Source organism: Pseudorasbora parva, chromosome 19, assembly GCF_024679245.1.
Source record: "Pseudorasbora parva isolate DD20220531a chromosome 19, ASM2467924v1, whole genome shotgun sequence".
Lineage (NCBI taxonomy): Eukaryota > Metazoa > Chordata > Actinopteri > Cypriniformes > Gobionidae > Pseudorasbora > Pseudorasbora parva.
The window spans coordinates 12,166,079-12,181,309 of record NC_090190.1 but is presented as its reverse complement, the minus strand read 5'-3'; the positions used below and the strand labels follow the sequence as shown (position 1 = coordinate 12,181,309).

The following is a 15,231-nucleotide window of genomic DNA, read 5'->3' as shown; positions in this document are numbered from 1 at the left end:
TTTTCTATTGTAAAAAAAATTCAACAATAGAATATTGTAAAAAAAACACAACAACAAAAAAACAGCGCATTTTAGGTTCATGATCACAAACATACTTGTGTCATTTTAATTTGTTTAACTAATTAACTGTTAAAACCATTGACACAGTCCCTAAAAAGTGCACTTTACAGTAAAGAATATTTATTCAAACATAATCCATAATTAGCCACTGCATAAAACTAAACCCAAAAATAACATTACAGTTTTTCCAGCTGTTTCCAATACAAATTAATCTTTTAATTCCATCAAATAAATAAATAATTGCCTAATAACCATTTCTATTCAAAAAACAAAACAAAGTAAAAGTGATTAAATTGGTAGTTATCTTACAGTATAATATTTGAGCTCTGCCTCAACCTCTTTGTCTATTACAAAGATTTTTATTTTATTTATTTTTTACTATTTGAAAGTCTCATCAGTTTTGTTTTGGGCAAACAATAAAATGACATTAGCATCAGTTGAAATTATGTTTCCATTTTTACCCTGGGTTCCTAGGTATCTAATATGCAATGCTATAAGGTTGTTAACAGGAAGTTAACAGTCTGAAAATCACATTTGGTTTTGGTGAGACATTCAGTTGGTAATTTTTATTGAGCAATCATATCAAATCAACTATAAAAATAAAATAACTTGATTTATACAAAACATTTCTAAAACAAATGTCATTAAAAGCCCATTCAAATCTTTTAAAATGTTTTAAAGGCTTTAAGCCACCCCGTCCAGCTTGAGGGTCCAGGCTTGAGCGGGTGTGAAAGGCAGATCAGGCAGTGCTACAATCAGCCCGGATGGTTTCAGAGGAGCCCATTTTAAAGGCTCAGGGTTCCCCAACAAAGTCACCTGAACAGAAAGAAAATATACTTCATTGAGACCATGAAAGTAATTTTATTTAATTTACACAAAAATAACATTTTATTCCTTAAACCTGATGAACTCATAAATATTTACCACCGTGCTGCTGGAGGTTTTGGGCATAAAAAGCTGAAATGCAATTTCCATGGGATTGGCAGTTAAGATCGCATACACAGTGCTGGTGTTTTTTGAAGTATACCTGGAATTGAAGGAACATTTAAAAATGATTTATTGGGATAATCAAAGCTAAAATAACAATTCACAAACAGTAGAGAAGGAATCAAGACTACAGTTAACTCACATTACAAAAATTCAGGCTGTTTATAAACAGACCAAGAAGTATTCACATCATTTATGACAGACGTATGATCGGTTGACTGACTTGTCAGTCAACTGTCTTTGGACATTTTTTCAAAGGAACTGTGCGATACAAAGATAAGAGGAAAATTACAAAAACATCAACACACCAGATATTAACAGTAGCATTCTCAGCCTGAACTCTCCAAGGTTTAGTTGCATAGATGGCTTCACCGTTGATCTTCAGCCAGGCTCCGATTCCTCTGAGACGCTCCTCAAAGACAGGTACGATCATGCCGTCTGCTGTGGGCCCAACATTCAACAGGTAATTCCCCCCTAAAGACACGGTGGAGACCAGGTCCTGCGGTCACAACATATGAGAGGTTAAAGCTTAATTGACACATTAGACACATGAATTTCATTTGCTTTTGTGTCCATGTATTTCATTCACAATACATAATTTACGATGCAGGAATCACACACGTCACACCTTTATGAGTGCTGGTAGATCCATCAGTTCGCTTAGTTTTATATTTCGGCGATACCCCCATGATAATTTGTCCACTGACTGACATTTCTCCCACTTGTGATTAGGCAGCTGTCCAGGAGTAAACTTGTCAGCACAGTTGAAATAACCTCCATGTTTACAGTAACAGCCTTTGCCCCATCTGTCATTGGTCACCACCACATCCTGTAAGAAACGAAATAATGCAGTCATATTTATCAGAATGATAATTTGAAACAGTTCTACAATAAGAATGACATGACACGATGATCTCACTTTGACTGGACTGTCGTTGTAGAGCCAGGCGAGGAATTCTGTAGAGTTCCAATAAGTGTCAGGAGCTTCCCAGTCCCCATCTGACCAAATTAAGTCTGGCTTGTATCTGAGATGTTAAAAACATAACCAATTAAGCTGTAAAGGTTCATCTTTACACTGACAAAATACAACAGAACAGTCAGGCTTTTGTCATAAACAATTGTTCATTCTTCTCCAGCCTGTATCATCACATGACTGATGCGCGATTTACCTGTTGACCAGATTGAGGAGTTCTGGCATGACTTTTTTTGCAACAAAATCCTGGGTCTTGAAACCAGCTTTCTTGTCACTTAGGTAGAGGGGATTGAACCATTCAAACAGAGAGCTGTAGAGTCCATAATGCAGAGACCTAATACAAATAGAAAAGTTGCTGTATTAAATTAGATAGGCTATACCATAAAGCTATTGAACATTTCCAGCAATTGCAGAGGAAAAAATACATAGTTCATTGTCTACCAAATACCTCTCTCTTATTGCATTGCCCAAATCTCCCACAAGATCCCTGTGAGGTCCATCATCCACAGAATTCCAATTCCACGAATTTGGGGACGCCCAATTTGTGAAGCCTTCATGGTGTTTTGATGTGAAGACCACATATCTGAGAAGAATGGTGAAAAAAAAAAATATTCCTAATAAGCATCATTGCATGCCAAAGCATATCATAAGTGCCATAACTTACTTTGCTCCTGAAGCTTCGAAGATATCAGCCCACTCTTGAGGATCAAAAAACTGCGCGCGGAAATCAGGTGCGAAGTCCGCATAGCTGAATCCAGGGGGGTAGTTTTTGATCATGAACTGGACATAATCAGATTTTTGTATGCCCTTCCAGTTCCACCAGAACCACTCGCTGCCGAACGCGGGCACTGAAAACACCCCCCAATGAACAAATATCCCAAACTTCACCTCGTCGTACCATTCAGGCAGAGGTCTGGCGTCCAGACTGGTCCAGTCGGGTGTATATCGAGCCCAAATTGATGAGGCGCATAGTATACAAAGCAGCGGTGATATCTGACTCAGAGCCATTTGCATGATTGCTCGCAAGACACGCGCGCGTGCACTGAATGTCTGCACTAATGCGAACTTACCTTGCGACTAACCATAATGTAGCTCCAAAATCCCGAACAACTAGTGTGCATTTCCTGGTTTATCATATGACATCACACATGTGACTACAACTCATGACTTACCTGCTGCAATAGACCTCGCCAAATGGGAATCGCAATCGGATGTTTTCATTGGATTTGATTCACTAAAAAAGAACCGACTTATAGGAGTCATTTGCTCGAGAAACGAACTACACTCGTGACAAGAAAAGAGTTTCAGTTTCCATGAATACGGATCAACGCACAGTAAATGTTTTCTTTTATAAAGAAGATATTTTAATTGCCTTCTCAAAAACAAAATGATTTTTAAAAAAAAGAAGAAAAAAGAAGAAGCATTTTGACTTTCATAACTTCTTGGCAAATGAAAAAAGGTAACATAGGCTAAACAATAACCAAAACTGGAACTACCACTAGATGATGACAAAGCATTTTACTTCTGGATACATAATAGCTACTCAACTGTTATTTGTTCAAACAAGTGAATTGACAAGACCACTGAAAGAGTCCCTGAAAAGTGTTTAAGGCAGATTGCTTTAAAGCATAAAAATATTTATTCACACAACTGCCACAACACATTCAAATCTGTTGTGCCTTAATTGTCATACAGCAAAATATGTTCATAATCCATAATTAGCTACTGTAGATACTAAACCCAAACATAATGTTTCAAAGCTTTCCCAGCTGTGTAATGTTTCTAATACAAATTCATCCTTTAATTCCACCAAATAATTAACCGCTTCTTCCAATCCACAAAAATATATTAAAGAAAGTGACTAAACCGGTAGTTTGTTACCAGTAGAATGTTAGTCACACCCTGCCTCAGCCTTTTATGTACTTCTCACAAAGTCTTTTTTATTGATTTGGTAAACAAGCACAACTATGGCAATGAATCTATCATGCCATTCTCCCCAAGCTGCTTTGCAACATTCTGCTTATCATCCTGTCCAGCAGTACTAGCACTCGCCTCCGCTTCATCCCTTTCCACTATAAACATGGGCCAATCAGAGTCTCTAGAGCCCCTCTCCATAGCCTCAGACTGGATGCTGAGGTTCATGGAGGAGGGATCCTCATTTGTTGTAGTAACAAAGGTGCAGCCATCGCAAAGTCCAAATCGCTTCATTCCCTGGGATACAATGCCTGAGAACACTTGACGACAGCCTTTGCAAACAATGGGCCAGGTGGAGCGATGGACCTTTAAAACAGAAATAAAAATGTAAACATACCGATACATACATCAATTTATGTATGCTTTTAATCTTTGATTCATTCAATTATTATTCTGCAGAACATGTACAGTGTCTGGAAGTAACATCATCAAGTATATACCAACTTTTGATCAATTTAATGCATACTTGCTGAATAAATATATGTACCCCCCTGCCACCACAAAAGCACGCTCCCCTCTACGCTTAAGTCTGACACGAGGGACTACCAGCAGCGCCTGGTCATGGGATCTGAGACTTCTGGACGGAATGTACGGATGAATAAGTTCAGAGAGATAAACCGGTGCTAGGTTGTGTAAAGATTTGAAGACGAAAAGAAGAATTTTGAAATCTATTCTCTGCCGGACTGGTAACCAATGTAAAGATCTGAGGATGGGAGAGATATGATCATATTTGCAACAATTATGGATGAGTCTGGCCGCCGCATTTTGGACTAATTGAAGACGGGAGATTTGAGAATCTGATATACCGGAATATAGTGAGTTGCAATAATCCAGTCGACACGTGATAAAAGCATGAACCGCCATTTCCAAAGTTATAGGAGTGAGAAAGCCTTTGATTTTAGATAGTAAGCGAAGTTGGTAGAAACCAGATGAGACTACAGATGAGATGTGTTTATCAAACTTTAAAGACTGGTCAACAAGAACACCTAAGTTCCGCACTCCTGTAGATTTAAAGGGAGATAGACTCCCCAAGTCTGGGCATGTGTACTGGGACCTTTCACTTGGGCTGAAAACAATGACCTCGGTCTTATCATCATTAAGGGATAGAAATTTTGAGCTAGCCAAGCCTTCACCTCCTTTAAGCATAGATGAAGAGAGTGTAGTGCTGTAGGAATATTGCGCTTGATTGGAATGTAAATTTGGCTGTTGTCTGCATAAAAGTGGAAAGATACACTGTGTTTCCTAAAAAATGTGCCCAGCTGTAGCATGTAGAGAGAAAATAGAGAGGGAGCCAAATATATATATATATATATATATATATTAGGGATGTCAACGATTAATCGATGATCGCTTAATTATCGATAAGACATTTGATCGATAAGACTTATCAATCATTGATTAAGCAGGGTCATCGATTAAGCAGGGTCATGCGCGTGCGTGCGGCTCAACCGCGAAATGGGAGGAAAAATGAAGCAAGCATGTTCCCAAGTTCTACTAGGGACCATTTTACAGCTGGAGTTACACCTTCATCATGACTGCAAGTTTGCATGTGCATTCACAGCCTTTTGTTTTATGCAAATGTAAGTTGTAATGTTGTGTTTTTTTGTGTGCAGGCCTATCTATAGCTGATTTATCTCATAAGGATGCATTTGGTTAATAATTAACGTTAGAGGCGAGCGGTAGTAAAAGCGTGGCGGTTATCAGCTTCAGCGTGCAGCTCCAACAGCAATGCACAACTAATAATGACTGATTGGGACTGTCATATTACACAACATTAATGAGAACACTATTGTAATAAAACATTGTGATTGTTAATTATTTGGGTTTATTTGCCGTGTGTTTCATCGTGTTGATCCAGGAAGAGCGCATGCACAACATGAGTCACGGTCACGCATTCTGACTCGCGCATGTAACTAGTTCAAATTAATTTCTGCATTCGCATCAGATTGTGCTGAAGTTATTTATAATATTACTTTTATTTTGTAACGTTATATGTGATCAATCATAAAGGATGCGTTTATTTTAGCAAAATAAAAAGCACTAGCAAATGGCTTCAGTGTAACGTATGGCTACCGGTTGTCATTCAGTGCTACGGCTTTAGCGCATACAGAGCAATGCATAATAACTGTGAAAATAGGGGAATTTGTGAAAATTGACATCTCTAATATTAGACATGTGCCGATTTTCGATAATGCGATTCATCACGATAATGAATATGCACGATATTGTTATCGTGGGCACTTTAAAATATTGTAAATAATAATTTATTAACAATTAATAATTTGTTATAATGCACTCAAGAACACTTTGCCCACTGTATTCTGCATCAAAGTATTCACTCGCTCAGGTGTAAATGAGAAGCACATGAACGAGTGAAGGAGACGCGCTGGTGAAGTGCCGCTCAGTGACAGCAGAGGGCGCTGAAGAACTGCAGAATTCAGCGGAAACCCCCGCAAACAAAAGAAACGTGTAGTTTTTAAAACAGCCATTCGTTTTTTGTAATCTCAACAGTGTTGGGCAGTAGCGTCGCTACAAGTAGTGACACTACTAGCTTAACTACATTTTTCAGTAGCGTGACTGTTTTCTCAATGAAATAGCTTTTCAGTAGCGAAGCTCTTCTGTTGATCAAGTAGTGCGGTAGCGTCCACACAAGCTAACGTTACATTTTCCCAAGCATTTCTGAGGATCAAGCTCAAATTGGAAACACAACTGATAAGAATGCGGATATACTTTCTATGTTCCTTTCTGCCTCGCGCAGACGCGCACAGATGCGCACGCGAGCCTTTCAAAGTACTCATTTGGCAGTGAGCGCATAAATACGGGATAGGCGCGTGCACATTCGCACTATCTAGTTGACGTTTTTTTTTCCTAGCGCTCTATTCGCTGTTGCACGCTCATCATCAGCGCGGTGACAAAAGAGAAACTGCAAAGTTTTAAAATATATTGTGTCTCTTGAATAAACACCTCTTGTTAAAAGTATCGGGGTCCAGCCTGGCCACCTCTTGATATGAATGAATGAATCTTGTTTCATGTGTTGGGGCGATACCACACACACACACACACGTTTTGTTTTTTGGTACTGTTTGGAGCAGGTCTTAATTATTTTGCTACTGTAATTTCTGGACTGGACTTTTTTTGTACAAGTTGAGTTGTAAATTAACTTACAGTTTGTCCTGCAAAAGTGCCCAAGTCTAAATTGAGCATAAATGCAAACACACAGTTGTGTATGCATATCGTACAGATACAGATGAACACACACACACACACACACACACACACACACACACACACACACACACACACACACACACACACACACACACACACACACACACACACACACACACACACACACACACACACACACACACTCGACACCAGAGGCCTATTGCACAATACTAGGATAAGGGATTAAGCTGGGATATTTTGGTGATCCTGGCTTCAGGGTATGTTTACATGACAGCTGTGTACTAAATTTTGCATAAACATGACAAGATTCCCAAGATATCCCGGCTTAATCCCTTATCCTAGTTTTGTGCAATAGACTTGGTTTTATTAATATTATGGATCACATGTTTTTGTTGCCGAATTGATTTCGGACAGTTTTTGAATAACTAAAAAAAATGTGTCTAAATGCTTGACTTTTAATGATCACTGAGATAGCATTGATATGAATGAAGTTGTTTCAATATAAAAAAAAATAAAAAAAAAGTAGCTTAGATGTAGTAAACTACTTTTGTTAAGTTGCTGTAGCTTAGCTTGCTACACTTCCAAGGGGGGTAGCTTCAGTGTAGTGAAGCTTAATTTAATGTAGAGTAACTGGTAGCATGGCTCACTACATTTTCCAAGTAGCTTGCCCAACACTGAATCTCAATACTTAATACTTAAAGACTTAATAGGCTATTTATTTTCAAACTTAAACATTTTTTGAGACATACGACTTCATTAGTTAACATGTTAATTCAGTATTACCAAACTGACACTGAAAAATACTTACAAAGAATTAATTATTCTAAGTAATGTTAACAGCTCTGAAAAAAATCAAGAGACCTCTTAACATTGATTTCTCATTGATTTCTCAATGTTAAAAGGTCTCTTAATTGTTTCTCCAGAGCTCTATATATTTTTGGTGCATTATTGTATTTAAACATTCAGTTATATTTTTGTTATTACAAAAATAGTTCTTAAAGCTGTTATGCTATGGCAACACTTTTTTTTGCAACTTATTTCAATATTGTGATAATGTCGTATATCGTGATAAAACTTCAGCAATTAATAGCAACATGAAAAATTGATATCGGCACATGCCTAATATATATATACACACTGGTATATAGACATGTGAAGGCCAAGTATAGTAACCCATATTTGGAATTTTAATCGCACAGCTCTACATATGAAGTTGGATAAATATGTAATTTAAATTTATATTCTGCATACATATTACATATCAATTATATATTGGTCTTGAGCATACAGATATGCTCTTATCTGTAAAATGCAACTATTGGCATGAAGATATTAAAATAATATGAACATTAACGTCATGATTTTGTGTCAAGCTGCTTTTGAAACAGTGTGTATTGTGAAAAGTGCAATGCAAATAAGTCACCTTAAATATTTTCAATTGTTTTCAATTATTTTCAAAAAGTGATTCAATACTTTTGAATATTACTGTATGCATAAAATTCACTGTGTAATTATATAAATATATATTTTTATATTACTGTTTATTTAATATTGACACCTGACCATGTTCCTTCTCTTGCCAGTCTTTAGAACTAAATAAAACAGCTTTATAGCAAATTCGGTAAACTGTGTGCAATACTTAATTCTATTAAACATATTTATTTCAAAAGCAATATAGCTACACTTTCAAATATTCCTCAGGGGTTTTGAAGACTTACAGAAACTGCATGAGTGCGAAGATGTTCTTGTCGTGTGAAGCGTTTGCCGCACACCTCACAAGGATACGGCCTTTCTCCCGTGTGGCAGCGGATGTGCCTTTTCAAAATGCCCTTCTGCTTGGCCGTATATGGGCAGAACGGACATTTGTGTAGCCTCCCTGTGTAAACACATATATATCAATTACAACTCAAATCAAAAAGGATTGTGTTACTGTAGCAATTTTATCCAGCATCTCTCACCTGGATCATCCCCATACCAGTCATTCTGAATCTCTATCCCACAAGGGACCGCAGGACCAAGTACATCATCACCACGGCCGAATCCAATGTACCCCAAATTCTGGGAAAAGTGTTCATCCCGGTTAGGGTTCATCCCCCCTCTGTACAGCACATCTGGAAACTGCTTTATAGGACAGTTAGTAAATGATAAGGAGGAGTGCTCAGTGCTCGGAGCCGGGCTAGAGTTAACCGTTCTCTCCCCATCGTGATTTGGGACTTGATAAAGTGTGGTTTCTTTAGATTCCCGTGAAGATTCGCCCTCTTCGTCAGGGTCATACTCTATTTTGGGATGCACCAACCCCAGAAGCAGACCTGGGGTGGAGGAGTTGACTAAATCTGGGCCTGGACTGATCTTCAGTGGAGCATTCATGGGAGGATGGTTGGGAAATGCTCCTTGAGAGTTTTCACTCTCTGAGTCTTTACTACTGGTGGCTGCGGGTGTGCAGATAGCAGCCGTTGGAGCATCATCAGGGCTGAGGGCTTCGGTGACCTGACAGGTCCTTTGGTCGGCTTCGGAAGTGGACGCCACAGGGGCACTAGTGACTGAAACTGGGGTTGCACTATGATTCAAACCCTCCCTGTTTTTGTGTCTCTCCCTCTCTCTGTTACAGATCTCCAGGGATGATTTAATGTAGCCCTTACAAAAGTTCACCACGTCGGTCATCTGCAGGTAGCTCGCAGCTGACATTATTTCAATGACATTTTCGCTGCGCAGGTCCAGGTGACCCGAATACAAAAAGTCCAGGATGAAGGAGAATGCCTCGGCTGTGACGATGTCCAGAGAGGCCGTGCTGTGTCGCTGGCCATTGTCTTTAAGGTAATGCACCAGCAAAGCACGGAAATAACCACTGCTGGCGAAGAGAATATTTCGATGTGCTTTGAAAACACGTCCCTCTACTATGATGCTGCAGTCACAGAAGAAGTCCCTCTTCCGCTGTTCGTTCAGCTCAGACAAGAGCCTGGACAGATAGGAAGGAACCTCCATATTTACCGTAGGAGAGCCATTTGCTTATCTGGCAAGGGTAGAAGTTAAATATTAAACCAAAGATCATGATAAAGACATCATATGAAATAATTCCATATTGTCAAGCTTCACAAAAAGATAAAATAGGTCCCCATTTTCCCTCCCACACATCTTAAGTAGTTGAGTGGAAGTAAACCCTGATATTAAATAAAAATTAAATAATAATCATCAAGTAAACATTTACATCTGCAACAAATATATTAGCAAAAAAGCACAATTTTTGCTTTGAGGCTAAAATACAAAATAATAAGCCCAATTAAAGATAGTAAAACCCATTTCCAAAAGTGCAAACATAAAATAACACAGACTCATAGTTAAATATATATATATATATATATATATATATATATATATATATATATATATATATATATATATATATATATATATATATATATATATATATATTAATGTTATTTTCTCATAATTTTCTTCTAATATATCTGATTTGTGAGTGCAGACAGATAGACAGATAGATAGATAGATGTTCGCCATTTGCAATGGTTATTAAAAACATAAAAATAATTGTACATAGATGATCCCACAAAAACCTTTTTTTACACCGTTTTAATTCACAGATAATTCTAAGTGAGATGTCAATTATATTTTGACCACTGAACTTCGAAATGTCCCCAATTAAGTAGAATATAATATAGGCTGTATTGACTATCATACCAATATCGCACTGTTAATTTAATGCACAATGCAGCAAACATTTAAAGTGGAATATTTATATAGATTATCGAATCACTGTCACGATAATATCAACAGTTGATTAAATCGAGCTCGCGCTACACATCACTTACAATTCACGAATAACAGAAACGCGATTTAACATGTGTTTACAGCAATGAAGTTCAGTAATAAGCGAATTATGGGAAGCAATCCGATCCAGTACACACGGAACAACAGTGTACGGAAAAACTGTTGACTGCTACTACCTCTGATGCTAAAACTGATTTTTCAATAACAGTAATTTGTTTATACTTACATTCAAATGTATGTTTGGTTGTTGTTTATGGTGGTGTTTTAAAAATGTCTCCCTGATGACTGCTTCCTGACGTCTGCGTTATACTTCCTGTCGCTGCCATAGTAGCGGGTGGAGTCGAGCGGAGAGTCCGACCCCAATATCGTTCCCTATACCCTATATAGTGCACTACTTAGGGTGTTAGCCACTTATTTATACTCACAAAAAACTCGGATTTAGGATACATTGTACAACCGAAGTACTATCTTCGAATTACTAAAGCCAACGCGGAGACGACTGGCGAACTGAAAAAGAGAGAATTTGATCTTTGCATATGCGTTTATGTTCCCAGTTTTTTTGTTTTTTTTTTGTTGGTCATGACTTATTTATTAGATTAATCTCCCTATGTCAATATATTTTAATTAAGTAATAATATTACTTCACTCTATTTCAATATATGAAGTAATAGGCCTAATATATAGAGACTGTTAATTTAAAATTAATGTAAATTAAATGATAGGCTTTATTAAATGAATTAAATGAAGACAATTAATTGTGGATTTTTTTGGCTCCTAGCTCAGAGTCTAGTGTTGCCTGTCGTAATTCACAGGCTATAATTCACTCAATTAGGCTGTAATTTGGTGGATGAAATATGGATACAAATATTTAGTTATAGCCTATATATAGCAGGAGGCTATCTGTGTGTGTAATTCTCTTTCACGTTCAAACCTGGAACTTATCAACTGTAGGGTTTGTGATATAAAGGGAGAACATGATAAGGAAATGGTTCTCTCAAAAAAATATTAGACGTATGTCCCCTGATCTGATCGCAAGATATAAAAAGAATGTTTAAGCTGTTTTTGTCCATACAATATAGTTGGTGGAATGCAAACAGTTCGAGCACCAACAAGAAAATAAATGTATAGCTCCAAGTAATCCATTGAATGGATCCAAGCACTTTTATTAGTTTTTATTTTAGTTTTATAAATAATTTGAACTATGCCTATCGTTTATTTATTTTTTATAGTTTTCATGTTCATTTTAGTCACTTCGCTTCTTTTATCAATTTACTAGTTTTTATTTTTAATATTGCTATTTAGGTTTAATTTTCTTCTTTTTTTAAATTTTTTTTTTTACTTTATAGGCTATTTCCAATTTTAGTCAACTTTAAATTAGGCTATTTCTTCTTCTTCTTCTTCTTCTTCTTCTTCTTCTTCTTCTTCTTCTTCTTCTTCTTCTTCTTCTTTCTCTCAGACCGACTATCTTCATGTCCTCCTTCACTACATCCATAAACCTCTTTGGCCTTCCTCTTGACCTCCTGCCTGGCAGCTCTAACCTCAGTATCCTTTTACCGATGTATTCACTCTCCCTCCTCTGAACATGTCCAAACCATCTCAACCTGGCCTCTCTGACTTTGTCTCCAAAACATCTCACATGTGCTGTCCCTCTGATGTACTCATTCCTGATCCTATCCATCCTCGTCACTCCCAAAGAGAACCTCAACATCTTTAGCTCTTCCTCCTGTCTTTTCCTCGGTGCAACTGTCTCCAAACCATACAACATCGCTGGTCTCACTATTGTCCGTACACCTTTCCTTTCATTATTGCTGGTACACTTTTATCACACAACAGACCTGACACTTTTCTCCACCCATTCCAACCTGCCTGCACACGCTTCTTCGCCTCTTTTCCATACTCCCCAACTTGGGTTGTTTTTAACCCAGCATTTTTTAGAGTGTAGGTTCTCTCTCATTCACACACATGTATTCTGTCTTGCTGCGACTAACCTTCATTCCTCTTCTCTTCAGAGCGAACCTCCACCTCTCTAGACTTTCCTCCACCTGCACCCTGCTCTCACTACAGATCACAATGTCATCCATCATAGTCCATGGAGATTCCTGTCTGACCTCATCTGTCAGCCTGTCCATCACCACCACAAACAAAAAGGGGCTCAGAGCCGATCCTTGATGCAGTCCCACCTTCACCGTGAAGTCCTCTGTCTCACCTACGGCACACCTTACCACTGTCCTACTGCTCTCATGCATATCCTGTACCACTCTAACATACTCTACTGTCCAATAAATGAAATATAAAAGCTACAATTCTATTTACAAATGGCAGCACCTGCTTATGTTAAAATCAAGGTGGATACTATGGGGAAACAACTGCAATGAAAAAAATGTAATTACCACTATCACCAGGTGAGGGAGCAAAATGCCTGAAACAGTTGGTACTGCCAAGAGTTTCAACAAGTGCACATTTACAGCACTGTAACACAGACGACAGGGTGATGAACAGCACATGGGAAGTAGTTTATTTTTCAGCATAGTGGTCGACCACCATAGTGAGGCAGGATGACAAACTCACATGTGCTCTGAAATAGATCCTGCTCTGAGTGAGGACTGATGTCTTCACAATGCCCAAATCCTAACATGCCCGTACAGCCAGCTCATGTCAGACCATGTGCCTACCCCCATTGTCTGCAATGGAATGTGTGTTTATTTGCTCTCTTTAGCCTGAAAATAGCTGTTTTTTAACATTTGGACTGAGATTAAACAAACATGCAGTTCCTGCAGCCTGCACCGCACCCATGCATCACAATCCACAGCGCTCGAAAGTGATTTTTAACACTGATGGGTCACCGGGTGAGTTATTTGTTTGCAGAATTTTCCCATGGTAAACCCACAGAACACAAAGGCTTCATGGTGGCCCCTCTAAACCACAGGGTAGGCAAGTGGACATAAGCCGCCATAGACCCTCTTTTGAAAATTAAATTTATAGCACCTCATAAAACTCTATTCATCCTTATAATTCCTATATATAAGCTAGAGTGTTGTCCCCAAACCCTGTAAACATTAAACTATAACTTAAATCAAATGCTGATCTCCTGCTTCAAAATGAAGTGCATTTGATTCTCTGCTTTTGGATGCGTCATAAATATGGTGGATTTTTTGTTGTTGCCATTCTCAGATCTCCTAAGGTGCACATTAAGATTGAAGGATGCAAGTGAAAATTTTCCTGTCATCATATGCGAGGACACAGACAGTGCGGTGCAATGGCATGTTTTGGGACTGAGAAGGGCAAAGAGCTGCTTTTTCCCAGGCATAGATGCACACCACTGGGATATTTAGAGCCACAGAAGAGCACTGATTAAAGAGAGAGACAATGGGGAGCGATTGCCATGACATGGTGGCATTTTCCATTCCCGAGCACTGTCTCTCATGGGTGCAAAAACTGCGCCGTGAAACGTTTGAATTATCGCAGAATGTCAGGAATTTGTTTTGTGGCACCAGCGCAGACCCCTCGCACACTGATCACAAGATCTGACACAGAGCCTTGACTGTCTCTTTTGTGTGCGTGCATGTTGTGGGCGGTTAGGTGGGTGTGTTTGTTTGAGGTGGAACGGTCATAATACACCACAAAGTGTCTGGAGGATCTAGACATCAGATGGGGGCTGTAGTTGGGGGTCTTGGTGATATGATACCAATTTCGGGGGCCTTAATAGGACCGGCGCCCCTCTGCAGTCTGAAGACACCACTCTCTTCTGTGGTCAGAAAGGAAATCTCGTCTCTCTGTAATTACCACTTAATGTGCTTGTGTCATTCAGAGACGACGTCTCATTGTGCCCTGTGCGTCTTCTTTTTCTCTCCCAGGCCGATGACTGCCAGAAATAAACATGTCAGCCTTCTTATTATCATTTATTTGAGGCAAAGGAGAATAATAATTGTTGTTGCTACAGCCACATGCTTCCGGCCACAAGCAGAGCTTTGCTGTTTGCAGATATGCAGATCTTCAGAGCTCATTGCCTTCCTTCTCATTCTTCAATTTATTAAAGGAATAGTTCAGCCCAAAACAAACAATAAATCTAACATTATGTATATTTATTGTATTTCTATTATTTTAAATGTATTTATTCACAGGAATGAATTGTGAAATGAAAATAGAAAACAGTTATTTTAAAACTGTAATAACATTGTAAAACATGTAATAACACTGTAAAAACAGACTTAAAGCTGCACTGTAATTTTTCCATCCGCTAGAGGGTGACTATGCAAAACAAA

General features: G+C 38.4%; 2 protein-coding genes across 2 annotated transcripts; both read right to left on the bottom strand.

Moving 5' to 3' along the window:
- Positions 1–611: 611 nt before the first annotated feature.
- On the bottom strand, positions 612–3,176 carry LOC137047742 (tissue alpha-L-fucosidase-like). Its single transcript, XM_067425593.1, has 8 exons — positions 2,685–3,176; positions 2,469–2,603; positions 2,217–2,354; positions 1,967–2,072; positions 1,676–1,876; positions 1,356–1,546; positions 985–1,087; positions 612–876 (listed from the first exon to the last, which is right to left on the bottom strand). Exons 1-8 carry the CDS (start codon positions 3,032–3,034, stop codon positions 745–747), a joined length of 1,356 nt encoding a protein of 451 aa, XP_067281694.1. The 5' UTR covers positions 3,035–3,176; the 3' UTR covers positions 612–744.
- A 203-nt stretch (positions 3,177–3,379) lies between these two features.
- zbtb8b (zinc finger and BTB domain containing 8B) lies at positions 3,380–11,338 on the bottom strand. The gene is made up of 4 exons (XM_067425592.1): positions 11,196–11,338; positions 9,142–10,193; positions 8,902–9,059; positions 3,380–4,300 (listed from the first exon to the last, which is right to left on the bottom strand). The coding sequence occupies exons 2-4, from the start codon at positions 10,163–10,165 to the stop codon at positions 3,986–3,988; spliced, it is 1,497 nt and encodes a 498-aa protein (XP_067281693.1). The 5' UTR covers positions 10,166–10,193; positions 11,196–11,338; the 3' UTR covers positions 3,380–3,985.
- Positions 11,339–15,231: the final 3,893 nt, after the last annotated feature.

Bases quoted from the DNA above. Each gene is read 5' to 3' on its own strand.
- LOC137047742 (XM_067425593.1), bottom strand. From the start codon at position 3,034: ATGCAAATGGCTCTGAGTCAGATATCACCGCTGCTTTGTATACTATGC. The intron at 2,073-2,216 runs GTAAATCGCGCA...TTAACATCTCAG, and splicing joins CTCCTCAATCTGGTCAACAG to ATACAAGCCAGACTTAATTT. The intron at 1,088-1,355 runs GTGTGTTGATGT...CTTCAATTCCAG, and splicing joins AATGCTACTGTTAATATCTG to GTATACTTCAAAAAACACCA.
- zbtb8b (XM_067425592.1), bottom strand. From the start codon at position 10,165: ATGGAGGTTCCTTCCTATCTGTCCAGGCTCTTGTCTGAGCTGAACGAA. The intron at 9,060-9,141 runs GTGAGAGATGCT...GTGTTTACACAG, and splicing joins CTGGTATGGGGATGATCCAG to GGAGGCTACACAAATGTCCG. The intron at 4,301-8,901 runs GTAAGTCTTCAA...TCTGTTTTAAAG, and splicing joins TTCGCACTCATGCAGTTTCT to GTCCATCGCTCCACCTGGCC.